The sequence below is a fragment of the Pyrus communis genome, chromosome 10 (genome assembly GCF_963583255.1).
Source record: "Pyrus communis chromosome 10, drPyrComm1.1, whole genome shotgun sequence".
In the NCBI taxonomy this organism is placed as follows: domain Eukaryota; kingdom Viridiplantae; phylum Streptophyta; class Magnoliopsida; order Rosales; family Rosaceae; genus Pyrus; species Pyrus communis.
In genome coordinates this window covers 24394388-24417311 of record NC_084812.1, presented here as the reverse complement: position 1 = coordinate 24417311, position 22924 = coordinate 24394388, and the positions used below count along the sequence as shown (strand labels likewise).

Genomic DNA, 22924 nt, shown 5'->3' with positions numbered 1-22924 from the left:
GCATAACTCCATTTAAATCCATCCTTCTTAGTGAGTTGAGTCAAAGGCCCACTGATTCTTCCAAATTGAGGAATGAATTTCCTATAATATCCAGTTAAGCCTAAAAACGCCCTTAAAGCTTTCACAGAAGTAGGTAGAGACCGATATGCAATAGCTTTCAGTTTTGAAGAGTCATTAGCTACTCTATTTTGTGAAACAATATGGCCTAAGTATTTAATTTGTGTTTTCCCAAAAGCACACTTAGACAATTTCACAAACAAATGATGATCTTGGAGTAAACTGAGGGCAGTACTTAAATGTTGCAAGTGCAATTCCCAAAAGGCACTATATATTAGAATATCATCAAAGAAAACTAAGATGAATTTCCTCAAATAAGGCCTAAATATCTCATTCATTAGGCTCTGGAAAGATGCAGGGGCATTTGTTAGGCCAAAGGCATAACTAGGAACTCATAATGCCTCTCATGAGTTCTAAAGGCAGTTTTTTCAATATCTTTGGGGTACATACGAATTTGATGATAACCAGACCTAAGATCCAATTTTGAAAAATATTTTGCACCAAAAAGCTCATCTAATAACTTATCAATCAATGGTATAGGGTACTTATCTTTGATTGTGAGTAGATTGAGTGCCCTATAACCCATGCAAATCTTCAAAGTACCCTCTTTTTTCTTTACTAAGAGCACTGGATATGAGAAAGGGCTATGGCTTGGCCTGATGAAACCTGATTCCAGTAGCTCCTTGACACAATTCTCTATTTATGTTTTCTAAAACGGACCATACTTATAAGGTCTAGCACTAAGAGGTTTACATCATTCCAGCACTGGTATCCTGTGATTATGGGATCTGGATGAAGGTAATCTAGATAGGGTTTGAAAAATAGGTTGATAATTTGCTAACAGGATTTGCAGATCATTGTCTTGGTGAGAATTCAACTGAGAATGAGTGGATGGAGTTTTGTTTTCTGCACCAACTTGAAAACAAATAAAGCAACTCCTGGGCAGTGTTCATGGTTGAGTAACTTATCCATTTGCAAGGAAGAAATAGATTGAGATTCTTAAGACTGAGGACTTGATATGGAAAATGTGGTATTGCCAACTACAAACTTCATAATCATTTTGTCAAAGTCTCATATCACTGGTCCCAATGTTCTTAACCATTGTATGCCTAAAACAATATCACATCCACCCAAGGGAAGACCATAGAAATCAAGAACAGTTGCATAATTATGTATTCTATTAGAAACTTGAGCTAAACATCCAGTACTAGTGAGAGATCCCCCATTTGCAATCTTAACAGTGAATGGGTGTGTGGCATCCAGATGAGCTTTTAATTGTTTGACTAGTGAAATATCAATGAAATTATGTGAGCTTTTTTAATCTACCAGAAAAACAGCAGGACAATTGAGTATTAACCTATTGACTTTCATTGTTTTGATGGATTTTGGAGCAGACATCCCATAAATTGCACAAGCAGTTACCTTAAGCTCTTCATTGTCATCAGAATAATGTTCAATAAGGTCTCAATTGTCGTACACATCCATGAGCAACACTTGTCATTTTGGACCAGCATAAACATGTTCTCTCGAAAAAATTTCATCACAGTTAAAACATAGCATGTTTTTCCTTCAAAACTCAATTTCTGCTACTGTTAAGTGCCTAAAACTCTCATTTCTTGAAGAATGCTCAGTCTTTGGCGTGTTGGTGACATCAGATAATTGTGTAGGCTTGAACTGAGAAGCAGAATGAGGGTTTCTTGAAAAAGTTCGGACCTTTAATTCTGCCAGTTTGGCATCCACCTATTGAGAATAAGCAATGGCTTCATGAACATTGAATGGTCTCAAACTCTTGACATCATGGCGAATTTATGGTTTCAATCCTCCGATGAAACAACTTTTCAAAAGTCCAGGGGTGATCTCTACAGTACGATTTGCTAATCGTTGGAATTCCATGATATAATCTTTGAGCAACCCAAATTGGCGAAGTTTCACCAAATTTTCAATGCAGTCCATAAGGTCAGATGAACCAAATTCCTAACAAAAAAATCTTTGTAAAATCTTCCCATTTAGGATAATTCATGATGCAATTAACCCATTGTAAACATTGAAGTGCCTTATTCTACATATAAAAGGAAGTCATACGAACTTTTTTGTCGGCCGGAATATCAAAATAATGCTTTGCTTGTAAATTCACCCGAGAGGATCATCCTATTCCTGATCTTGGTTGAAACCCTAAATCACGGCGGTTGAATTACTGGGGTCTTGAATCTTCACGCAAATTGAGTTGCATCCGATGAATCGCCTGAAAAACCCATTTCACATTTATCCACAAAATTGCGATGAAGTTTCTCATTTCGGGTGTCTGATGAATCTTGACGCACTTCCATGGCGTCAAACCTTTGGAGTAGTGTGTCAAGTGTATTGTTTATCGCAACAAGATGATTCTGTGATTCCATGGCTTTCTTCGTCGATGCATGAGTCATACGGCGACAGAAAAGGGATTAAGAGATCCAAACTGGCTTGATACCAATGATAGATCCTCGATCAAACCTTAACTCAGAAAAGCCATGAGAGAACTTGTAGAGAGAGAATGACAAATGAATTTCAATACTATTTTCATAACAACCTTTTTGTTACTTACAAACCAAGCTATACAACAACTTTTCTAACTACTTTTATCCAATTACAACTATCACTAACAACCTTATTACAAGTATTACAACTCAATCATTCAGATGATGACATTTGGCACAATCACAATTGCTATATAACAACCCTTAACTACTAAGATGCCTATCAAATTCCTATCATAGCCACTCTAATTAATGTTAATGCACAAGCATCATCTCTCTTACTCTTAATACACAACCACAACAAACTCCAAAGCAAACTCAAGCTTCTAATTCACAAGGTTTAATGACTTTTCATTTATCGATTTCACTTTCACAAGGTCCAAGGTTTTCTCAAGTATCGTATTCTTAAGCTTAAATGAATCTTGAGCCCGTTTACAAGCTCAAAGGCCTCATAAACCGTTGAATGGTAAGTGTTTAAAAGAAAAAGGGAGTGGGAAAGTTTTGAACAAATCAAAATTTCAAAGTAGTGACTTTACAGACCTACAAGTGAGAGACTAACTGAAATTAAAACCGTTGAAACTAAACCGAACTAAAACCAAATAAATAAATAGAAAAATGTTTCATTTTATGATTGGTTCAAAGCCGTAATTTCAAGATAAAACCGATTAATCCGAATCGCACCTGCATGCCCGCTTGCAACTTTCATCGGCGCTAGTACTACCTTCTTCCAGTCGCCATTTGAGCTCACGTTTTCAATTCTGTTTTTTGAAAACCTCCATTTCCAGTCGAAACTGAGTGCCATCAAAATCTAACATGGTAACGCTCTTCAGTCTGAAGAGCATGGTGGTTAGTGATGGCAATGTAAAATATGGTAGTGGTGGCAGTGATGGTGGCGATGGTCATGGCAATACAATGGTGTTATTTTTTATTGTGGTGATGGTGAGACGGTGGAGGTTGTTGTGGCATGGTCATGGCAGTGGAGGATGTGGTGGTGGCAATAATGGTGGTGAAGATGGTCATGGTGGTGGTGATGATTGTGGGATGGTGGAAAAGGTTGTGTAGTGGCGGTAGTGGTGGCATACATAATTTTATTTGTTTATTAAACTCTAACTTTGTTTTATAATGAATATTTTATGTTCTATTATTTTGAAAATTATTCTTGAAAGACAGACAAAACACCAAGTTAATGTTATACAGAACTTAGGCTAAATATTGTTTTGAGTTAATTTTTACAAAACAGTATGTCAAACATTTTTTTACACGTTTTTGTATCTGCAAGATGAAAAATTGTGTTTGAAGCGTTAATGAATGAGCCATCGCCTTTGGATTTGATATCAAAGGTGAAGAAATGGATGTGCTTTTCGTGTTATTTAATTTGTACCATTGAAATCAAGTCTAACAGTGGACAGTCATGAAATCCTTAAGCAATCCATTATTGGCCAAAAAGTTGAGTTTGATTCCAATTTTATAGGATTATAACTCCAACAAGAGAAATTGGGTTTGAATTGTAACAACTCGTCCCGAATTTAGTTACGGATTTTGGAATAAGGGCAATTTGGTCATTTCACGAAGGAAAGGTATTTTGTTTTGTTGCTTTTGGGATGTTTATTTTTGAAATTATGCTTTTGGTCTTAATTAGTGTGCCCAAGGAGGCTGACCCTTGATTTTGTCCCCCGACCCAAATCCCTCATCTTTCTTCCCTCACAGTTCTCTTTATCTCTTTTCTCTTCTCTCTTCTCCCCCTGTAAAGTTCTCTTTCTCACTTCTCTCCCTTCTTCCTCAGCAAGCACTGAGATGGTGCCATGGGAAGATCACCACAGCCTTCGTGAGGCCCCTAACTCACCACCACCTAGACCTCGTCACCATTAACCCCAGACCAGGAACCTAGGAACTCGACCGTGGCAGATACCATTATTCACAAAGGAAACTCGGCGAGTTTCCAACACCTCCAACATAGGTGAGCTATGAAAAACACCCTAAACCTTCCTATTTTCATCCTCAAATTTCATTTCTGATCGTTTTTGGTGTATTGTGGATGTTAAAACATCAAGAAACCGACTCAGGGAAACTTCCTTAGATTTCGGCTAACTTCGGCCACCTTAAATCTTGAAATTGGTACGAATCTCTTCCTTGTTCTTTGGGCTTCAATTTGGTATATTGTATGATGGGTTTTAGTTAGATTTTTGGGTTGAACGGAGCTAGGATAGCTCCGGCCTTCTTCTTCCTCGAAACGGCTAACCCGGCCTGGAATCAGGTCAAGCCCGACTCGGAAACACTAACCTGGCCCAATCTTTGGGCTAAGCTACCCGACCCAACCTAGAGTTTCAGCCCACTAGGCCAAGCCCAAACCCTCAAGCCAAACCCTGATTCTTGGGCTAGGCTACCAAACCCAAATCCTAATTTATGACCCACTGAACCCAACCCAGAATCTAGGCCTAGACCCAATTGCCCAGGCCCAACCTTGCGGGCCAACCCAACTGAACCGTCCCAAACCCAAAACCAGTCGGCACAAGGGTCGCACATAGGCGCGCGTGGATGTCTGCCTTGGCCGGCACGTGTCCACGCGCTTTCACCGGAGGTACTATGCTCCGCCACCGTCCACTGCGGCGACCATTGTGGCGCTGGTGACTTTTCCGGCCAACTTTCCGATGACCTAAATCGGCATATACAGCGGCGCGTGGAGGTACCCGAGGTTCCGCCTTATATTTTTCGACGTCCTGAACCCGTTTCCAACGTCCGTTTCCTCAAATTCAATCGTTATGATAGAGTTTTATTAATTGGTACCTTTTTGTGCTTAGGTGCAAGTGTTTATGGAGTTTCTGTCCTCTCTAGTTTGTAGGGTTCTTCGACGGCAAAGTACCTGTGAGTGGACCCCTTCTAAAATGCATATTTTTACTATTAGAAATGCATACATGAAAAACATGATTTGTGGGTTACGTTTTATGAAACATTTATGAGTAAATTGGATTTACACTTTATGATTTATCATGCTTTATCAACTTTACGTTCTTCGAAGTATATATGATTTATGATTATATACTTTGAACATGATTTACGATTTGACGTTTTAGCTACTGAGCTTAGTTGGAGATATATATATATATATATATATATATATATATATATATATATTAGAAATATTATGTTAATATTTTTGTATGCTTATTTAAAGGTTTTTCATACATTCTGCCTACAAGCGAATGATACTGCTTTATGGGCGAATGATACTTATTTTGGCTTCGGTCGGGCATGTGTAGGTGGCTTTGGCAGGAAGAGTTCTATATGCCTTCGAGTAGGAGATGTAGTGCCTACGAGCAGAAGATATTTATAATGGCTTCGGTCGGGCATGGGTTAGTGGTTTCGGCCAGAAGATATTTATATATTTCCTACGGGCGGGAGATATAGTGCCTTCGGGCAAATGAAGATTTATATATATATATATATATATATATATATATATATATATATAGACACACCTTTGTGCTACTACTATTAAGCACACTATATATGATATTTGGTTTATGAGGTTTTATGGCATGATAAGGTTTTCGGAAAACCTATTACATACTACACTATTGAGTTTTATAAACTTTGGGAGATAGTACGTTGTTGAATAACTATGTCGGAGAAGAAACTAATGCTAGCAATGGATTTTTTAGTGAACGAGATGGGGTGGTCTTCAAAAATGATTGCAAAACGGCCACTGGTCCTCCATTACAGTTTGGAGAAGAGATTGGTTCCAAGGTGTTCGGTTGCTAAAGTTTTGTTGTTGAAAGGATTGATAAAGGGGATTGAAAATGTGAATTTGAGTTCTTTGTTGGAGCCTGTGGAAATGTGCTTCTTGGAGAGGTTTGTAGCCAAATGAAGTGCCTCAGTTATTGAGTGTGTATCAAGGAAGAGTTGAAGTCCAGGATGTATGATGGTGGTAGGTCAAAAGAGTTGAAGTCCAGGAGGTATGATGGTGGTAGTAGATGCAGCGCTGTTCATTTCCATTGGTAGGAGCTAACTTTTGGGCTCAGCATTGTAAGTTTGTGAACTTAAGTACTGTTTTATATTTTTCTCGAAATGAATTCATTTGTTAATTATTTTTTTGTCTTAGTGTTCCACTGTCTAGCTACTTTAGTTATATATTTACTTTCTTATTTGAAATTAACTTAGTGGGAAAAGGCTTTGTTGTTGTTGTTGTATTTGAAATTAACTTGAGATTTGACATGATTGTGATGCTTTGTTCTTGACTTTGTTCGTATGGGAACTGCATTCGATAGAATGTACCCATATGTTGCTTTATTGGGGTTCAATCTAATCTATTGTGGCAACGAAGGAATGAAAAAACCTGCCACTCCGTGCAATATGTGTGTGTGTGTGTGTGTGGGTGTGTACATTCTTTGTACTTTGGAGGAAAATAAGTGGAATGTGGAAGAGTTAGATTTCATTGGTAGCATCTAGCTTTTCGCTCAGTATTGTAACTGCTGTTTTATTTGTACCCAACAATGCAGCACTGCTCATTGCTAGTACCTCCTTTAGTTATGTACACTAATCTCCCTCGGGCAAGTTGTTTGCATAACCAAGCAAAGAGCTAGTGAGGGCCGGGATGGAGGATCATATCTAGTGCAGTATCGGATCCGAAGCTGAGCAAACCGTGCGAAAACTACTGCTTTGTTTTTTGGTTTAATGTGAAGTCTAAGGAAGAGAAATCCTAAGCAGAAAGCCAGGGAAGTAAGGTTATGAAAGGGAGTTTGTTGGCTCGACCGAAAAAGAAAGATTGAAACAGCCAAGAACAGCGAAAACCTTTCAAGCGGCAAGTTCTAATCTTAATTCAGGAAATGCATATCTTGTTAACGTATCTGAAAGCAGCTTGATGATGACAGGTGCTGCTCTCTGTGATTGTGGTGCCTTCAACTGTAGATGGTTCTTGAGTTTGTTCATCTGGGAACTGCCTTCGGTAGATTGTACACATTATAATCTTATTCTAGAGATGAAAAGTACAAAAGTAACTTGTCTGAATTTTCACATTATAAGTTGTGTTGGATATCGTTGATTCTGCGAGTTGTCTGTGTTATCCTCTGCTAGTGTATAATGATATTCCTCCACAAGCAGTTATCCTTGTTTTTGGTGGCAATGGCTGGGTAAAGTATCACTGTATCATTGTGCATCACTTGCGCTTGTAAGAATTATGCAACGCTTGCGTTATTAAAAAAAGGAAAATGCAACTCTTGTCGCTGATTTTTGCGTTTTTCAAGGGACAAAAGATCAGGCTTTGATAAGATTTGTAATGCAGAGTAATTGCCTGTTAGTAATTGCCTATGGAAGCTAGCCTTTTCTCAGTGGCCATGGCCTAGGTAAGTATCATTGTGCCCTTATGATTCCCTTGTGCTGTATTTTCAGCACTTGTCTTATCAAATTTTAGGTCTGTATGAATGTGTCCGAGAAGAAACTAACGATAACACTGGAATTTTTAGTGAACAAGATGGGATGGCCGTCGGAAATGATTGCCAGATCACCAGTGGTCATGTGTTACAGTTTGGAGAAGGGATTTACACCCCGGTGTTCAGTTGTTGAAAGGATTGATAAACGGGATTCAAACTGTGAGTTTGTGTTCTGTGTTGGTGCCTGTGGAGAAGTTGTTCTTGGAGAGGTTTGTGGCGAGATATATAAACGAAGTACCTCAGTTATTGAGTGCGTATCACAGAAGAGTTGAAGTCCAGGATGTATGACGTTCGTAGGTCAAAAGAGGTTTGATATTCGTTATAATTTGGGACGCCTTGATGTAGTACCGTAGATGCAGTGCTGTTTATTTCCTTTGGTAGCAGCTAACTTTTGGTTCAGCATTGTAAGTTTGTGTCCTTAGCTAGTGTTTTATATTTCTCTAGCTACTTGAGTTGTATATCAGCTTAAGATTAATTGTTCGTCTGGGAACTGCCTTTTGGAATTGATATCTCAATTTGTGTGGATAAATGAATCCAATTTCTATCTGCAATTATCCGATACTAAATCATATGTGATCGAAACTGAAGCTGGTCATTGTGCTTTCATGGTGTATCATTGGAGGAAGGGTTGTCGGAGGGAGGGATATTGATGGGTTTAAACACGCAGTTATGGTACGTTTAATGGCCGTTTGGTTTTATGTTTTTAGTTTTCACCTTTTTTGTGCTTTAGATATGGAGAAAGTATAAAGGGAAGGTGGGGAGAAACAAGGGTCGTAAGAGCAGTGGCGGTGCTAGAAATCGACGCTAGTAGGGGTCTCTAAGCCGTATGAAAGAAGTTGGACAAAAAATAATATAACTAATGTGAGAAAAGTTCATTTTTGTAGTGAAATGGGAAATTTTTATCATAAGAGAGGAATGAAGTCGTGAAAAAAATAAATAAATAAGATTGAGATAATTATATCACAAGCACCAAGTTCCTACATTGAAATTGAACAAAAATTATTGCACCGAACTGATAAAAAAATTATTCCTCTATGCCATATATGTGTGGTTTCATTGGTCAACAAATCATATAAAGGGGTGACTAACTAAAGAAGGCTAGTTGATATAAGTATTTGGTTTCATAACAATACTACTGTAAAAACACGTTTTTTTTTTTGTCAATTAGAGAAATATAATAAAGCTATCTAGGAGGAAAAGTATATATAAGTCAAGGAATACAAACTATCCAATCAAAATCATAAACGTTTTTTTTTTGTCAATTAGAGAAATATAATAAAGCTATCTAGGAGGAAAAGTATATATAAGTCAAGGAATACAAACTATCCAATCAAAATCATAAACAGAAACTAAAAGTGAAGAAACTTCATGATAGGCCCAAGCCCTCCTAGTCCTCAAGTGGCTCTGCCACTGGGTGAGAGGTAGGAAAAGAAACAAGAAGAGTAAATGAAAACAAAACCTTGAAAGTAAAAACAACTTGAAATAGTTTTTGGTTTTAATTTTCTTTTGTGTACCTTTCCATATGAATCTAAGGAATTTGATTATTCATTGTGAGGATGTTATTTGTTATCATAATCATCGATTTGTTTGACGTACTTGAATGGTTAAATGATCTTTAAGTCGAATGAATTTTTCAAGAGATTATCTTTATATAGTAACAAAAAACATAAAGAGTTACGATTATGACGGTTGTATGGTGAAATAATCACGTTTGAGTGGAAATGAAGAATTTCCTCCTTTGCCAGAACAATTGATATTCCCTTTTCTTGGAATTCCATCGGAACATAGGGACAACAATGCAAGAGTGCAAGACCAACTGATGGCCAACCGAATGAATACCTAAAGACCAACTCCAACAAGAGGCCCAAACCCAAATATTTGGGTTTAAACTCAAAAATTACCCCCCAACAACAAGACATAAACCCAAAAAATTTGGGTTTATATTCAGCCGACTCGAAAGGGGAGACCTGCCTTTTTTAAAGAGAAGAACACACACTACTTTGGATGTGATGGTCAACATCTAGGCCAGGCGTGTTAGGAGGCCCACGTGGCCAAGGATAACAATTCAGATTCAAATGTACAGTTCGATTTATCAATCATTGATTATCAATTGTTTCGATTAAATTTTTATTTCTTGCATTCAATTCAATGGTTGAGATTAAAACATATCAAATTCTACGGCTATAACAATTTAAAATATTTTATATATATAATTTAGTGTGATATTGATACTTGTGCTGAACTATTTGGTCTCGATTCGGTTTCGATAGTTGAATTTTTTACTGTTTTTGGGTCGACATATTTTGGTTCAGTTTTGATACAAATCGGATCGATTCTTCGGTTATTGTGTTAATTTACCACGATATATTGACCATAATAAAAAAAAAAATGTATTACAATTTGAGTAGAACTTTAACGTCATATAATCGTATTTTGACTACACTAAAGAATGACTTGTCATTGATGAAAGATTTTTTAATATGTTCAGAACATGCAGTGGTGCACTATGTCATCATACAAGTAGAAGGAATAAAATAATTTCAAATGTTGTTTCTATTTTGAAGCAGGGTTCGTGGATTTTCGTGGAAGGCCATTCCAAGAAGCTGGCGCCAAATATTGAGGTTTTGAGAGAATCAGGTATGCCCCAATCACGCATTTATATGCTGCTTGCTCATCACCCCGTCGTTTTATGCGAAAGCCTAAAGAGCTTGGTCAACTCGTGGATGAGGTTAAGCAAATGGGTTTTAATCTGAACAAAACCAAATTCTCTGTTGGCATTAAGAGCATTGTGTTGTAAGTCAACATGTATTCGAAGTCGGGAAGTGTATAGGAGGTGGGGATAGTCTGAGGATGATGTTCTCTCTGCTTTCAGGAGGTACCCGCTGTGTATGATTGTGTCGGAGAAGAAAATAATGCTAGCAATGGAACTTTTAGTGAAAAAAATGGGATGGCCGTCGAGAATGATTGCCAAAACCCCAGCGGTCATGTGTTACAGTGTGGAGAAGAGATTTATCCCCCGCTGTTCTGTTGTTAAAGTTTTGTTGCTGAAAGGATTGATGGAGATTGAAAACGTGCGTTTGGGTTCTGTATTAGTGCCGTCGGAAAAGTGCTTCTTGGAGATTTTTGTGGGCAGATATATAAATGAAGTACCTCAATTATTGAGTGTGTATCAAGGAAAGGTTGAAGTCCAGGAAGTATGATGTTTGTAGGTTAAAAGAGGATAGATATTGCAACAATTTTAGATGCATAGATGCAGATTTAGCACTGCTCATTGTCATTGGTAGCAGCTATATAAATGAGTTGCCTGCATTATTGAGTGCGTATAAAGGAAAAATTGAAGCCAGGATATACAGCCTTGATACGTTGAAGCTAGTGATATTACTGCAGATAGTTTTAGCATCCTGTATCCCAGAAAGTTTATCCGTAAGTAAGGTTTAGGTTGAAGCAAACCTGTTATAAAAAATTATCGGCTTTTAGTTCGTTTCTTCAAATGTGTGTGTGTGTGTGTGTGTGTATCCCAGAAAGTTTATCCTTAAGTAAGGTTTAGGTTGAAGCAAACCTGTTATAAAAAATTCTCGGCTTTTAGTTCGTTTCTTCAAATGAATGTGTGTGTATGTGTGTCCTTTCGTATTAAAATACCTGCTTTGGTTGGCATGCTCTTTGTGGTGTAATCAATCCTGTGCAGTTCATGGTTCCTGAATTTTCGTCTTCCTTGAATATTGTTTTTGTAGATTATGCACCTATATTGATTTTATGACGGTTCAATCTTGGCCATTTTTGAAGTTCCAAGATTTTGCTGAGATGAGGAACAAAATACATGCAGTGTTTGTGATCTGGTAAGTTTGTTATCATTGGGAATGAATCTATTTAGAAAGCCTCCGAAGACTTGTTGATCTCAAAAGAGAGGTAATGGATGAATTTTCCTTTATCCAATAAATATGTCTGAATACGATTTTACTGATGTTAGTTATTGCAGGCTTATGAGATTCTAAACTTGTATAGTCGTATTGCAAAGAAAATGCAAAAATTGAATATTTGCTGAGGAGTAGAGTTCGTTAGTTTAGCTTTGCTTTAGTTTGTTTCCTTCGAGATGGACTGTTCAACCTGGCACAAACTCACGGGTAATAGAGATTCAAATATACATATGAATATGCACATGTTAATATTTATGAATACGTACGTCATGAATGTGTTTATTTCTGAGCTCTGGCGATCTAAACTAATCGAAATATATGCGATGAACTGTATTCTGGAATCATGCTCGTCAAATATTGGTGTAATTGCTAATCTTGTAGGCACAGAGGGTCATGGGCCAGAGAAGAAACAATTCTAATCATTCGCGATAAAGGAAGGAGCAAGAACCGGGGGAAGGACACGGAAAAGAGAGAGAACACACCAGCAAGAAGTTCTTTCCTTCTCAGACCACTCCTCTTTCATCATCCATTTACTTTGATTGTAAAGCTCTAGCCATCTTCATTGTATTCTGTAGATCTCTCGTACATTGTGAAATACAAATACATAGCCACTCTAATGAATGTTAATGCACAAGCATTGTCTCTCGTACTCTTAATACACAACCACAATAAACTCCAAAGCAATCTCAAGTTTCTAATTCACAAGGTTCAATGACTTTTTATTTATCGGTTTCACTTTCACAAGAAAAGTGAATAGTAAGTGTTCAAAAGAAAAGTGAGCGGTCTGAATAGTAAGTGTTCAAATGAAAAGTGAGCGGGAAAGTTTTGAACTAATCAAAATTTCAAAGTAGTGATTTTAAACATCAATTTTTTTTTTGTTGAATTGCATGAACAATTTATTTGTTCATGTTGTACTGATGTCATTAGGCATTTTGACGTTGAACTTTGTTTGAACTTTAATTTTAGTATGGTAAACTAAACTTTTTCAATTAGATTGTATAAAGTAATGTCATAAGGCAGCTTGATGTTGAACATTGTTAGTTGAATTTTAGTATGGTGATCATCTTAACTTTCTTTTAAACGACATAAAGCATTTAGTTTGCAAATGGCTAGGTTTTGAACTTTTGAGTTTGTTTGAATGTGAATACTTGTATTAATGTCAATTTTTTACGGACCTACAAGTGAGAGACTAACCAAAATTAGAACCGTTGAAACTGAATCGAACTAAAACCAAATAAATAAATAGAAAAATGTTTCATTTTATAATTGGTTCAAAGCCACAATTTCAAGATAGAACCGATTAACCCGAACCGCGCCCGCCTGCAACTTTCGTCTGCGCTAGTACTGCCTTCTTCCAGTCGCCATTTGAGCTCACGTTTTCAGTTCCGTTTTCTGAAGACCTCCACTTCCAGTCGAAACTGAGCGCCATCAACATCTAACATGGTAACGCTCTACAGTCTGAAGAGCCTTGGATTTGGTCATTCAACATTTGCCACTACATTCGGTTCCAAAACTAAAAGATTTATCGTCGGAGATCTAAAACCCTCACGCATTTCTCTTCAAAACCAGTTACTCTACAGACCCATTGGCACAGAAATCTCAGAAAACCAACACAATTTCACCGTCAATTACCTCATAAACTCATGTGGGTTGTCGCCAGAAGGCGCGATTTCAGCATCCAAGTGGGTCGAATTGCATTCCCCTGAAAGAGCCGACTCTGTTTTGGCCCTTCTCAGAAGCCATGGATTCTCTGAAACCCAAATCTCAAAGCTCGTCAGGTCGCGTCCGCAGCTTCTTTTAGCCAATCCGGAGAAGACCCTTTTGCCGAAGCTCGAGTTTTTCCGGTCTCTCGGAGTTTCGAGGCAGGACCTTGCGCAAACTCTGGCTTTCAATCCGAAGCTTCTTTCGAGAAGTTTGAAGAAACAGATTATTCCCACTTACGACTTTCTGAGGAGTATTGTGTCTGAGAAGAAGCTTGTTGCTATTTTCAAGCACAACTCGTGTATTTTCGTTGAAAGTAACTGCAATGTGGTGGAGAACATTGGGTTTTTGAGAGAACTGGGTATGCCCCAATCGTGCATTTCTATGTTGCTGGCTCACTTCACTACTGTTTTGATGGTGAGCCCTGAAAAATTTGGTTTGCTTGTGAGTGAGGTTAAGGAAATGGGGTTTAATCTCGAAAAATCGACTTCTGTGAATGCACTGCGTGCATTGTGTGGGAAGAATAAGCTGATATGGAATCGGAGTCGAGAAGTTTTTAGGAGGTGGGGTTGGTCTGAGGACGATGTTCTTTCTGCTTTCAGGAAGAACCCGCAGTTTATGATTGTGTCAGAGAAGAAACTGCTGCAAGCAATGGAACTTCTAGTGAATGAGATGGGATGGCCTTCAGAAATGATTGCCAAGTATCCAGTGGTCTTGAGTCTCAGCTTGGAGAGGAGACTTATTCCGAGGTGTTTGGTTGTTAAGGTTCTGTTGTCGAAAGGATTGATAAACGAAAACTTGAATATGGGTTCGGTGTTGCTTCCTCCAGAGAAGCAGTTCATAGAGAGGTTTGTAACTAAATATCTCAAACAAGTACCTCAGTTGCTTAGTATGTATCAAGGGAAAGTGGATGTCGAGGATGTACGATCTTGATACCTTGAAATGGGTGAGCTTGTAAATTGCTTTAGCCCCCAGAAGTATTTGTTGCATTTAGCACAATGTTGTTGTACCATAGACATGGTCCTGAAGTAATGTTTCTGTTGTTCCCAACATGTTATTAATTTCATTGGAAGTAAATTCATTTGTTTGTTATTTGACTTCATCGCGTAGACACTTTTAGTCAATCTTACATGTTTTCTTGCTGCTTAAGTTTGCCTGCTTCTGGCAGTGTCACCAATCTCATGCAGTTTATAGTTCCTGAATTTGGTTAGCTTTGAAAACAGTTTTTAGAGAATATGCACGTATATTGCTTTCGTTGGGGTCAGTCAAGTCCATTTTACAAATTATATGATATCTATGGCTCTCTGTACTTTATTTATGTTATTAATCGTCCATAAGCAACTAGCCTACTTCATGTGGCCATGTTTTATTCATAGGAACAAACTTCAGTGGTTATGGTTGGTTTGTCGGAAACTAGGTTAACATGGCATGAATAAAGTGGGTGAGCATCATTGCTTTGTTGTTTCTCATGTGTTAACCTTTTGTTCTAACCTTAACGAATAGTCATTTGGCAATTGAAAGCTTCTGGAGATCTTCTGATATCAAGAGAGATGTACGTTGTGGATTGGTTACTTTCTTATAATTTCTCCTTTCAGATAATTTTCCGGTCAACAGACTATTTCTTTCTTCAGTACACTTTTTTATTCTTTACATGGATGATAGTTCTCTATTAATGCTTCTAATCGCTACTGAATCTTCAGTTAGCATGCTTTCAGTGCTACAGATCAGGAGAACTTATCCATATGGTTTTCCTGCTGTTAATAGTTTTTGCAAGCGTATGGCTGAAACGGGAGTTTGAACTTATTGTGAAACTGACAAGAAAATGAAGTAAATGAAGGCACCACAAACGGAAGTGAGTAGTTTAAACCTTTTGTTCAGAGTTTATATACTGTGTATATGTTGTGAAGCCCCATTAGTTACCGAGTGAAGTTTAGAACACTGTGTAAGCTTGTTTTTCATGTTAAGGAGAATATGATGCCTAATATGCAGTATTTGCAGCGTTCTGGTGATTCTGAGAAACCATGGATTCCATCGAACCTAGATGTTAAAGGTTGTCCGGTCATGCTCTGGAAGTTCTTCTATTTGATCCTGAGAAAACTCTTTTGCTAAAGCTTAAGTATTTCAGGTTGCTTGGAGTTTCAAGGGAGGACCTTGCGAGAATTCTGGCTTTTAGTTCGGAGCTTTTGATAAGATGCTTGGAGAGACAGATCAAACCCAAAAAGTCTCTCAGTGAATGTGATGCCAAATATTTGGTCTTTGAGATTGGTTATGCCCTATTCATGCATTTCTCTATTGTTCACTCATTGCACCACCGTTTCGGTGGAGAATCATGGAATTCAATCTTGAAAACTCCTCTGTGAATCCACTACATGCGTTGTGTCAAAGACTAAGTTAAGACGGAATTGAAATCTCGATGTTTTAAGGAGGAAGGGCTGGTCCAAGGATGATCTTGTCTCTACTTTTACCGTCTGCAGTGTATGATTGTGTCGGACAAGAAAATATTGGAAGCTTGAGATTGACAGGATTGGTAGCTGAAAACTTGAGTTTGTGCAGTGCAATTTGGAGAAGAGAATTACCCGTATTAACACTAGTCGAAGAAGAAGAAGACATGCAGAAATGTTACAGAGAGCTTTTGGAAGAAAGAAAGAAGCTGAATACTATTGGTGTATTGCCGAGAATGAATCAATACAAGATACAGAGGGATATCCTCTATTTATACATGCATTCTTTCCTTCAATCGCAAGTATTCTCACCCTTATCTTTCTACAATTCCAACTATCTGTTACAACCTTGCTGATGTGTACATATCCGTCAACATCCCCCCTCAATCTCAGCTGGGTTTCCAAGCTTGAGATTGAATGAATGATTGAGGAACGAAGGACCGTGCAGACCCTTAGTATGTCTGCGGTTTGATCTTCAGTAGGTGAGTATTGAACTTGCAAATCTCCCTTTTGAACCCTCTCCCGTACGAAATGATAATCTGTATCTAAGTGTTTTATCCTTGAGTGAAAAACAGGATTTGCACTTAATGCAATTGCAGATTTGTTGTCGCAGTATGTCCCTGGAGGAAAGGGTAAGACAACTGCCATATCCCGAAGAACATTTCTAATCCAAGCAACATCAGCTGCAGTGTGTGCCAATGCTTTATACTCGGCTTCTGTAGAACTCCGTGATACAGAATCTTGCTTCTGTTACAACCTTGCTGATGTGTACATATCCGTCAACAACCCGAAGGTGGTGGTCAGTTGTTGAAAGGATTGGTTGATGGAAACTTGAGTTTGAGTTATTTTTCGGATGTCTAAGGAGAAGCACATGTCGGAGAGATATGTGATCAGATATCGAAGTACCTCAATTGTCGAGTGTGAAGTACCTTAATCCCTTCCGGAAGTCATTTTTCATGGACCAACAATGTTGTACAAACAGAAGTTGTACATTAGTTGAAATTTTATTCTCAATATTTTAATAAGCACATGTGTAACATGTGTACAATTAATAGTATGTGATAAAGAGACGAACATTATCACCCAATAATACATTAGAGCATTTCCACCCATTTTGGTGGCTTTGGATCTAGGACTAGATTTATGGCAATTCTTATGCACAGCATATTATTTTTAATGTATAGTTCGATTATTTAATATTATTGAACGGATGAGATCACTTTAAAATATGTGACTAACTATGTCGTGTGTACGTACTTATAAAAATTTATGTTGATATTTGCCACATGTGCTCATTTAATCTTTACCCATATTTATAAAAAATCTTGTTCAAATTTTCAACTAAATTTCGGTTGCTCTCGTTCTGTCATGTGTTCTTATCTTATTTTGCTATTGTTGTGTCATGTGTTCTTATCTTATTTTCAGTCTCATCTCCCAATTACCCCAAAATGTCATGATGCATTCTTCCTAGGGATGAAACTGGGGTTGGGTCAACTGGAACCTGCTCATACCCAACCCGATTTTGATCTCGAATTCGTTATATACTACGGTTTGATGATATTCATTTTCACTTAAAAATGAGAGGTCATAGGTCCAAGTCTCGTGAATGGCCAACTAGATATCAAATTAGGTTGTCCATGCACATCAATGTACTAAAAAAAATTGTTAATTAACATGTTTGTGTTCTTATTGTGGGATTTAGTATACCCATCCTCATCATATAGATATCGTTTGTTAAAAAAAAATATCAAAAAATTAACTACAATAATTTGGTAATGAGAAACGTGGCAAACTACTATGAGAGATTGGAGGTGAAAATTTTCATTATAACTGAAACACAGATAATACATTATTTATTTTTATATAAATAGTTGAGAATTTTATATTTTAAACTATTAATTTTTTAACACACATATTTCAGTATTTTGCGTAATAACCGGATCACTGCGTGTTTTGGTCGCATTGAAAATCTCTCTTATTGAAGGGGGAATGTGACCATCCACCACCAAGGTTAGTAGTGGCCCCAGAACAATGGTAGTTTATCGTTGAAGGAGGGGAGATTTGAAATCACCGGATCGATCATGGTACTACTCCACAATTTGAAGAATCTCAGAGTACGGATTTCCTCGTTATATTGTTCATTTGCTTCAATAACGAAAAGCGTTGTGGTTGAAAATCTAAAACCCTCACATTTTGATTTTACTCTTCCAAATCACATACTCTGCAGAACTTCACCTCTGAAATCTCAGAAAATCAACACAATTTCACCCTCAATTACCTTGTAAACTCATGTGGGTTGTCCTAGGAAATGCAATTTCAGCCTCCAAGCTGCTCAATTTGCAAACCCCAGAAAAAGCAGACTCCGTTTTGGCCCTTCTGAGAAGCCATGGATTCTCCCAACTCCAGATCTCGAAGTTCGTTAGGTCCTGTCCAAAGACTCTTTTATCCTGTACAGAGAAAACCCTTTTGACAAAGCTCAAGTTTTTCGCCTCGGTTGGAGTCTCAAGGGAGGACCTTGCAAGAACTGCGGCCGCCAATCCCTGTCTTTTGGCAGTGAGCTTGGAGAAGCGGATTGTGCCCACTTACAATTTCCTCAGGAGTTTGCTTTCTGAGAAGAATGTTATTGGTGTTTTCAAGCGCCGGTCGTGGATATTCTTGGTTGATCACTGCAAGGATGTGGTGCCAAATATTGGGCTTTTAAGAGAACTAGATATGCCTCAACCATCCATTTCTCTGTTGCTAGCTCATTACACTCATGTTACGATGAACAAGCATAAAAGGTTCGGAAAAATTGTGGGTGAGGTTAAGGAAATGGGATTTAGTCTCCGAACTTCTACTTTTGTGTCTGCACTGCATACATTGTGTGGTAAGAGTAGTAAGTTGATATGGAAACGTAGTTGCAAGATTTTTATGAGTTGGGGTTGGTCTGAGGATGATTTTCTCTCCGCTTTCAGGAAGAATCCAGAGTTTACGATTGTGTCAGAGAAGACACTAGTGCAGGTGATGGACTTTCTAGTGAACAAGATGGGATGGCCATCCGGAATGATTGCAAGGTATCCGCGGGTTATGCGTCACAGTTTGGAGAAGAGAATAAGGCCACGAAGTTTGGTTGTTAAGGTTTTCCGGTTGAAAGGATTGATAGATGAAAATTTGAGTTTGGGTCATGTGATGCACCCTCAGGACAGGCTCCTCCTGGAGAGGTTCGTGACCAAATTTCAAATTGAGGTGCCTCAGTTGTGGAATGTGTATCAAGGGAAAGTTGGAATTGAGGATGTGTAATCTTGGTGCATTGATGCTGCGTCACTAACATGTATGAGCTTGTTTGGCACAATTGGTAAATTAATTTGCTTGCTCTTATGCTCCACTGTCTAGCTGCTTTTATTTATTTGTATGTACGTAATTTCTTATTGCAAGACCTTCTTGAGCTGGCATGCCCACTGTGTCACTGCCAGTCGCATCTTTTGTTCCTGAGTTAGGTTAGCCTCGAAAGTAAGTTGGAAATTCAACCCTAATATAATTTCTGAGAGGAATGAAAACAACTAGGTTTTGTCCATTTTTTATATCATAGTATATCAAAGGCTGTCAGTCCTTTTTTCTTGCCCTGTTATTGTCCTTCACATGGTTGATTTGTAGGGAGCCAGGTCAATATGGAATCGATGCCGTGGGTGTGCTAGCCTTTATAATGAGAGCTTAATGGTGAGGAACACAATACATGCAGTTGGAGGTTGATTGGGGGTTTTGGGTTCAAAAAATCCCACTTTGACGGGATGTGTAATGAAGCGTTATTTGGCCATTCGTATATTTGATGATGAATCTATTCAATATGCCTCTGGACATTAGCTGATGTCAAAAGAGTGGTAGAGGATAAATTTTTCTCTCCCAAAAATTAGAAAAAGAAAACTTTCTTGTTCGTTGGTTGGATGTTAGTTTTCTGGTATGGCTTCACTTTTTCTCTTGGACCTATCTTATCAGGCATGCCATTTATTGCTCCAAAACATGAGAATATAGGTGCTTCAATGTGATTTTCCTGATGTTACTAGTTATTACAGGCTTGTGACAGAAAGTCTAAACATGTCCAGTGAAACAGCCAAGAAAATGAAAAACTGACTTAAAATGTTTTTGCCTCTGATTCTCACAATAGGCAACCAGGTCGAGTCTCATTGCGATGATCTTTTCTTTGTTTTTGCAAAGTTCATATATCTTTAGACGCAAATAATAACTTCACTTTGCAAATATATGAGATATATAACAGCAATTAGATATGCACCTCTTAATTAAATTTCAAATGGTGGGAATCACCTTGTAATCTTTCTTGCATTAGGCGTCACATTGTCATGGTCGTTATATCCATATGTTGATACTTAATTTGAAATATTTTGACTATTGCTATGATGAATTGCAGATTCATTTCAACTGCTAATTTTTCATAATAATGATTGTTTCTTTGCAAGTATTCTTCATTTGAGTATCATCAATCGGATGTGCATCCATTTTTATGTCCCTCTCTGAATGTCGCCTTCTTCAAGTATTATTGGGGATGTGAACCGATAGACCACATTCGTGTCATTTAGCCCTTTTAGTAGTTTGGCATGAATGCATTTGGGGAATTTTTGTGCATGGAGAGGATGAAGGTTCATCCTTATCACGAGGTTAGCATACATGCCAGGTGAGGATGAAGGTTCATCCTTAAGATGCTGAAATGGAGCGTTAAGGTACTGTCACCTTCGACATGTATATGGATTCAGGTAACTGGAACTGTCTTCACGAAAGAGGACGACAGAGTTGGGTTGGGCAGGGAAGGTCTCTGATCGCTTTTGGAAGGGTGGCTGCATCCCGCTTGCTTGTCTAGGGAGATGTACTATCCTCTGCACTAGGCGTCCAGCTTAACACTTGCATATGTATAGAGATAAGTCAAAAGCATATGACATCCTAAGTAGACACAATAAGAGATTTATAATTTTTTGACCGTTGTATTTGGTGTTTTTAAATGTCGAATTTGCAATGGCAATCTTATGTGGTGGTGTCCAATTGCTGAATATTACAGAGTTTGTCTGAACAAGGATGCAATGCCATGATTTGCTTTTCTTATTACTTCTTAGTTACTGTTATTTCCCTTCTGCATTTTCGCAGTGCAAACGTCTGGAGAGACATTTCTCTTTCTTTAACGATGGTTTAGCGTTGAAATAATCCAGGTTATCGTGCACATCATCACCAGCCCGAATATTTGTGAACATCGGTGAGCAGCACAGGAACTGAATTCCGATTTAGGCTGTTGTGTTTGTTTTGTTTTACGTTGATTGTTGGATGCGTGGATGAGCCTGTTCAACCTGTCTTGTATATACTGGAAATCCTAGTACATGTATGAAGACGTATGTACGTATATTTGCGCATCGGTTTCCAAGCTTATCAATCTTAAGCAATGGATTAGAGATGAGTTGTATGCTTAAATCATGTTAATCTCAGATAATTGTCCTCCTAGACACTAAATCTTCCTTCGTCAAAAGTGAATAATTTTGTTTAAAACGTAATAAATCCAACTCCAGCTGCACTATTTGGCGGGGAAAAACTTGAGTAGGCCATCAACCTTTTTTTCTCCGACCCCAATCTCCCTCAAAAACACACGTACTCGTTGGTTTGTTTTTTTTTTGGTTAATTCTGTCCTGTTTGTTCACTTATGGCAACGTGACAACTTCTTATTAAATGACTTTATAAATCTGACCATGGAACGGTCCTATAATTGAAGATTTTCTCCCATTTTCAAACAATTGAATAGTATGGTCGCTAGGCAATATTTTAGGCTCCTTGATAAGAAATGCGACTCATTTGACCAACATTTGTTGTAACAGACATATAAAGCGATTGAGTTTATCACAACCATCCCTCAAATGACAATATAGTTATATCAGGTACGTCACTCTACCGTATCTCAAACTATATTATACATTTTTTTTTATTTGAGATACCATCATAATGACGCATTTGATATGCTTGAATGTGTACACTTCTTATCAAGAAGCCTAAAACAATGGCTCCAATAAAAACATTGCATTTGTCAGTTGCAACTAACCATTCTTTTAAGAGCACAACCACAACATGATACATAGCAATTATAATTATTTTCTTCCTTGTATTCGTGGATTGCTTGAAGTACTGTTTTGAACCACACCACAACTCCAGCAGGCTTGAATAAACCATATTATCACTAATCGATCAAAAATAGTGTTTACAGAGAGATCTATTACTAACTATAAAATTTAAAGTTGATCATAGCTTGTGAGCATATCCAGCTCAAACTCCCCAGAAAAATGATTCAAACAAAGAATCCGACGCGCAATTCAGATACTCGTAAGAGGAATTCTGGAAAGGAAGCCGAGGCATCTGCACATACTCGTCCACAACGTTCAACTGCTGCTCATGAGAATCCTCATGAACATTTTTCTGTTGCTGTTGGCCACCGTTATTTGTCTCCATAAAACGCTCCGCGTCGGAGTCTCTTCCGGTGAGCTCCTGGACAAGTGCCCTAAACTCAGAGGCACTGGTCTGAACTTTCATGGGGCTTGATATGTAGACGACTTTGACACCACCCTTTGATCTGCTTCTCTTGCTTTGCTTCGGGCTCTTCACGTTCACACCGAGCACGTCCATTGCCAGAAGTTTTTTGAAACTTAAAACAATTTACAGAGAAGATCCTCTGCGGATTTCGAAATGTTATATATATCAAAGAGTTTGAAGTTTGAAGTTCAAAGGAAACTGCGTACAACAAGTGATGAGAAATGAGGGTGAGTTTTGATAACCTAGTTTTGCCCTGCGGTTACATATATATATATATATATATATATATAAGGTAAGGACAGAGACATTTTGGGCTTTTT

The 22924-nt window shown here is 38.0% G+C and overlaps 2 protein-coding genes across 2 annotated transcripts; both read left to right on the top strand.

Moving 5' to 3' along the window:
* Nucleotides 1–13302: 13302 nt before the first annotated feature.
* LOC137749021 (transcription termination factor MTERF6, chloroplastic/mitochondrial-like) lies at nt 13303–14655 on the top strand. Its single transcript, XM_068489201.1, has one exon. The coding sequence runs from the start codon at nt 13351–13353 to the stop codon at nt 14542–14544; it is 1194 nt and encodes a 397-aa protein (XP_068345302.1). The 5' UTR covers nt 13303–13350; the 3' UTR covers nt 14545–14655.
* Nucleotides 14656–18045: 3390 nt separating this feature from the next.
* Nucleotides 18046–21098, top strand: LOC137748578 (transcription termination factor MTERF6, chloroplastic/mitochondrial-like). Its single transcript, XM_068488747.1, has 2 exons — nt 18046–18166; nt 18280–21098. Exon 2 carries the CDS (start codon nt 18342–18344, stop codon nt 19329–19331), a length of 990 nt encoding a protein of 329 aa, XP_068344848.1. The 5' UTR covers nt 18046–18166; nt 18280–18341; the 3' UTR covers nt 19332–21098.
* The last annotated feature ends 1826 nt before the right edge of the window (nt 21099–22924 follow it).

Bases quoted from the DNA above. Each gene is read 5' to 3' on its own strand.
- LOC137749021 (XM_068489201.1), top strand. From the start codon at position 13,351: ATGGTAACGCTCTACAGTCTGAAGAGCCTTGGATTTGGTCATTCAACA.
- LOC137748578 (XM_068488747.1), top strand. From the start codon at position 18,342: ATGTGGGTTGTCCTAGGAAATGCAATTTCAGCCTCCAAGCTGCTCAAT.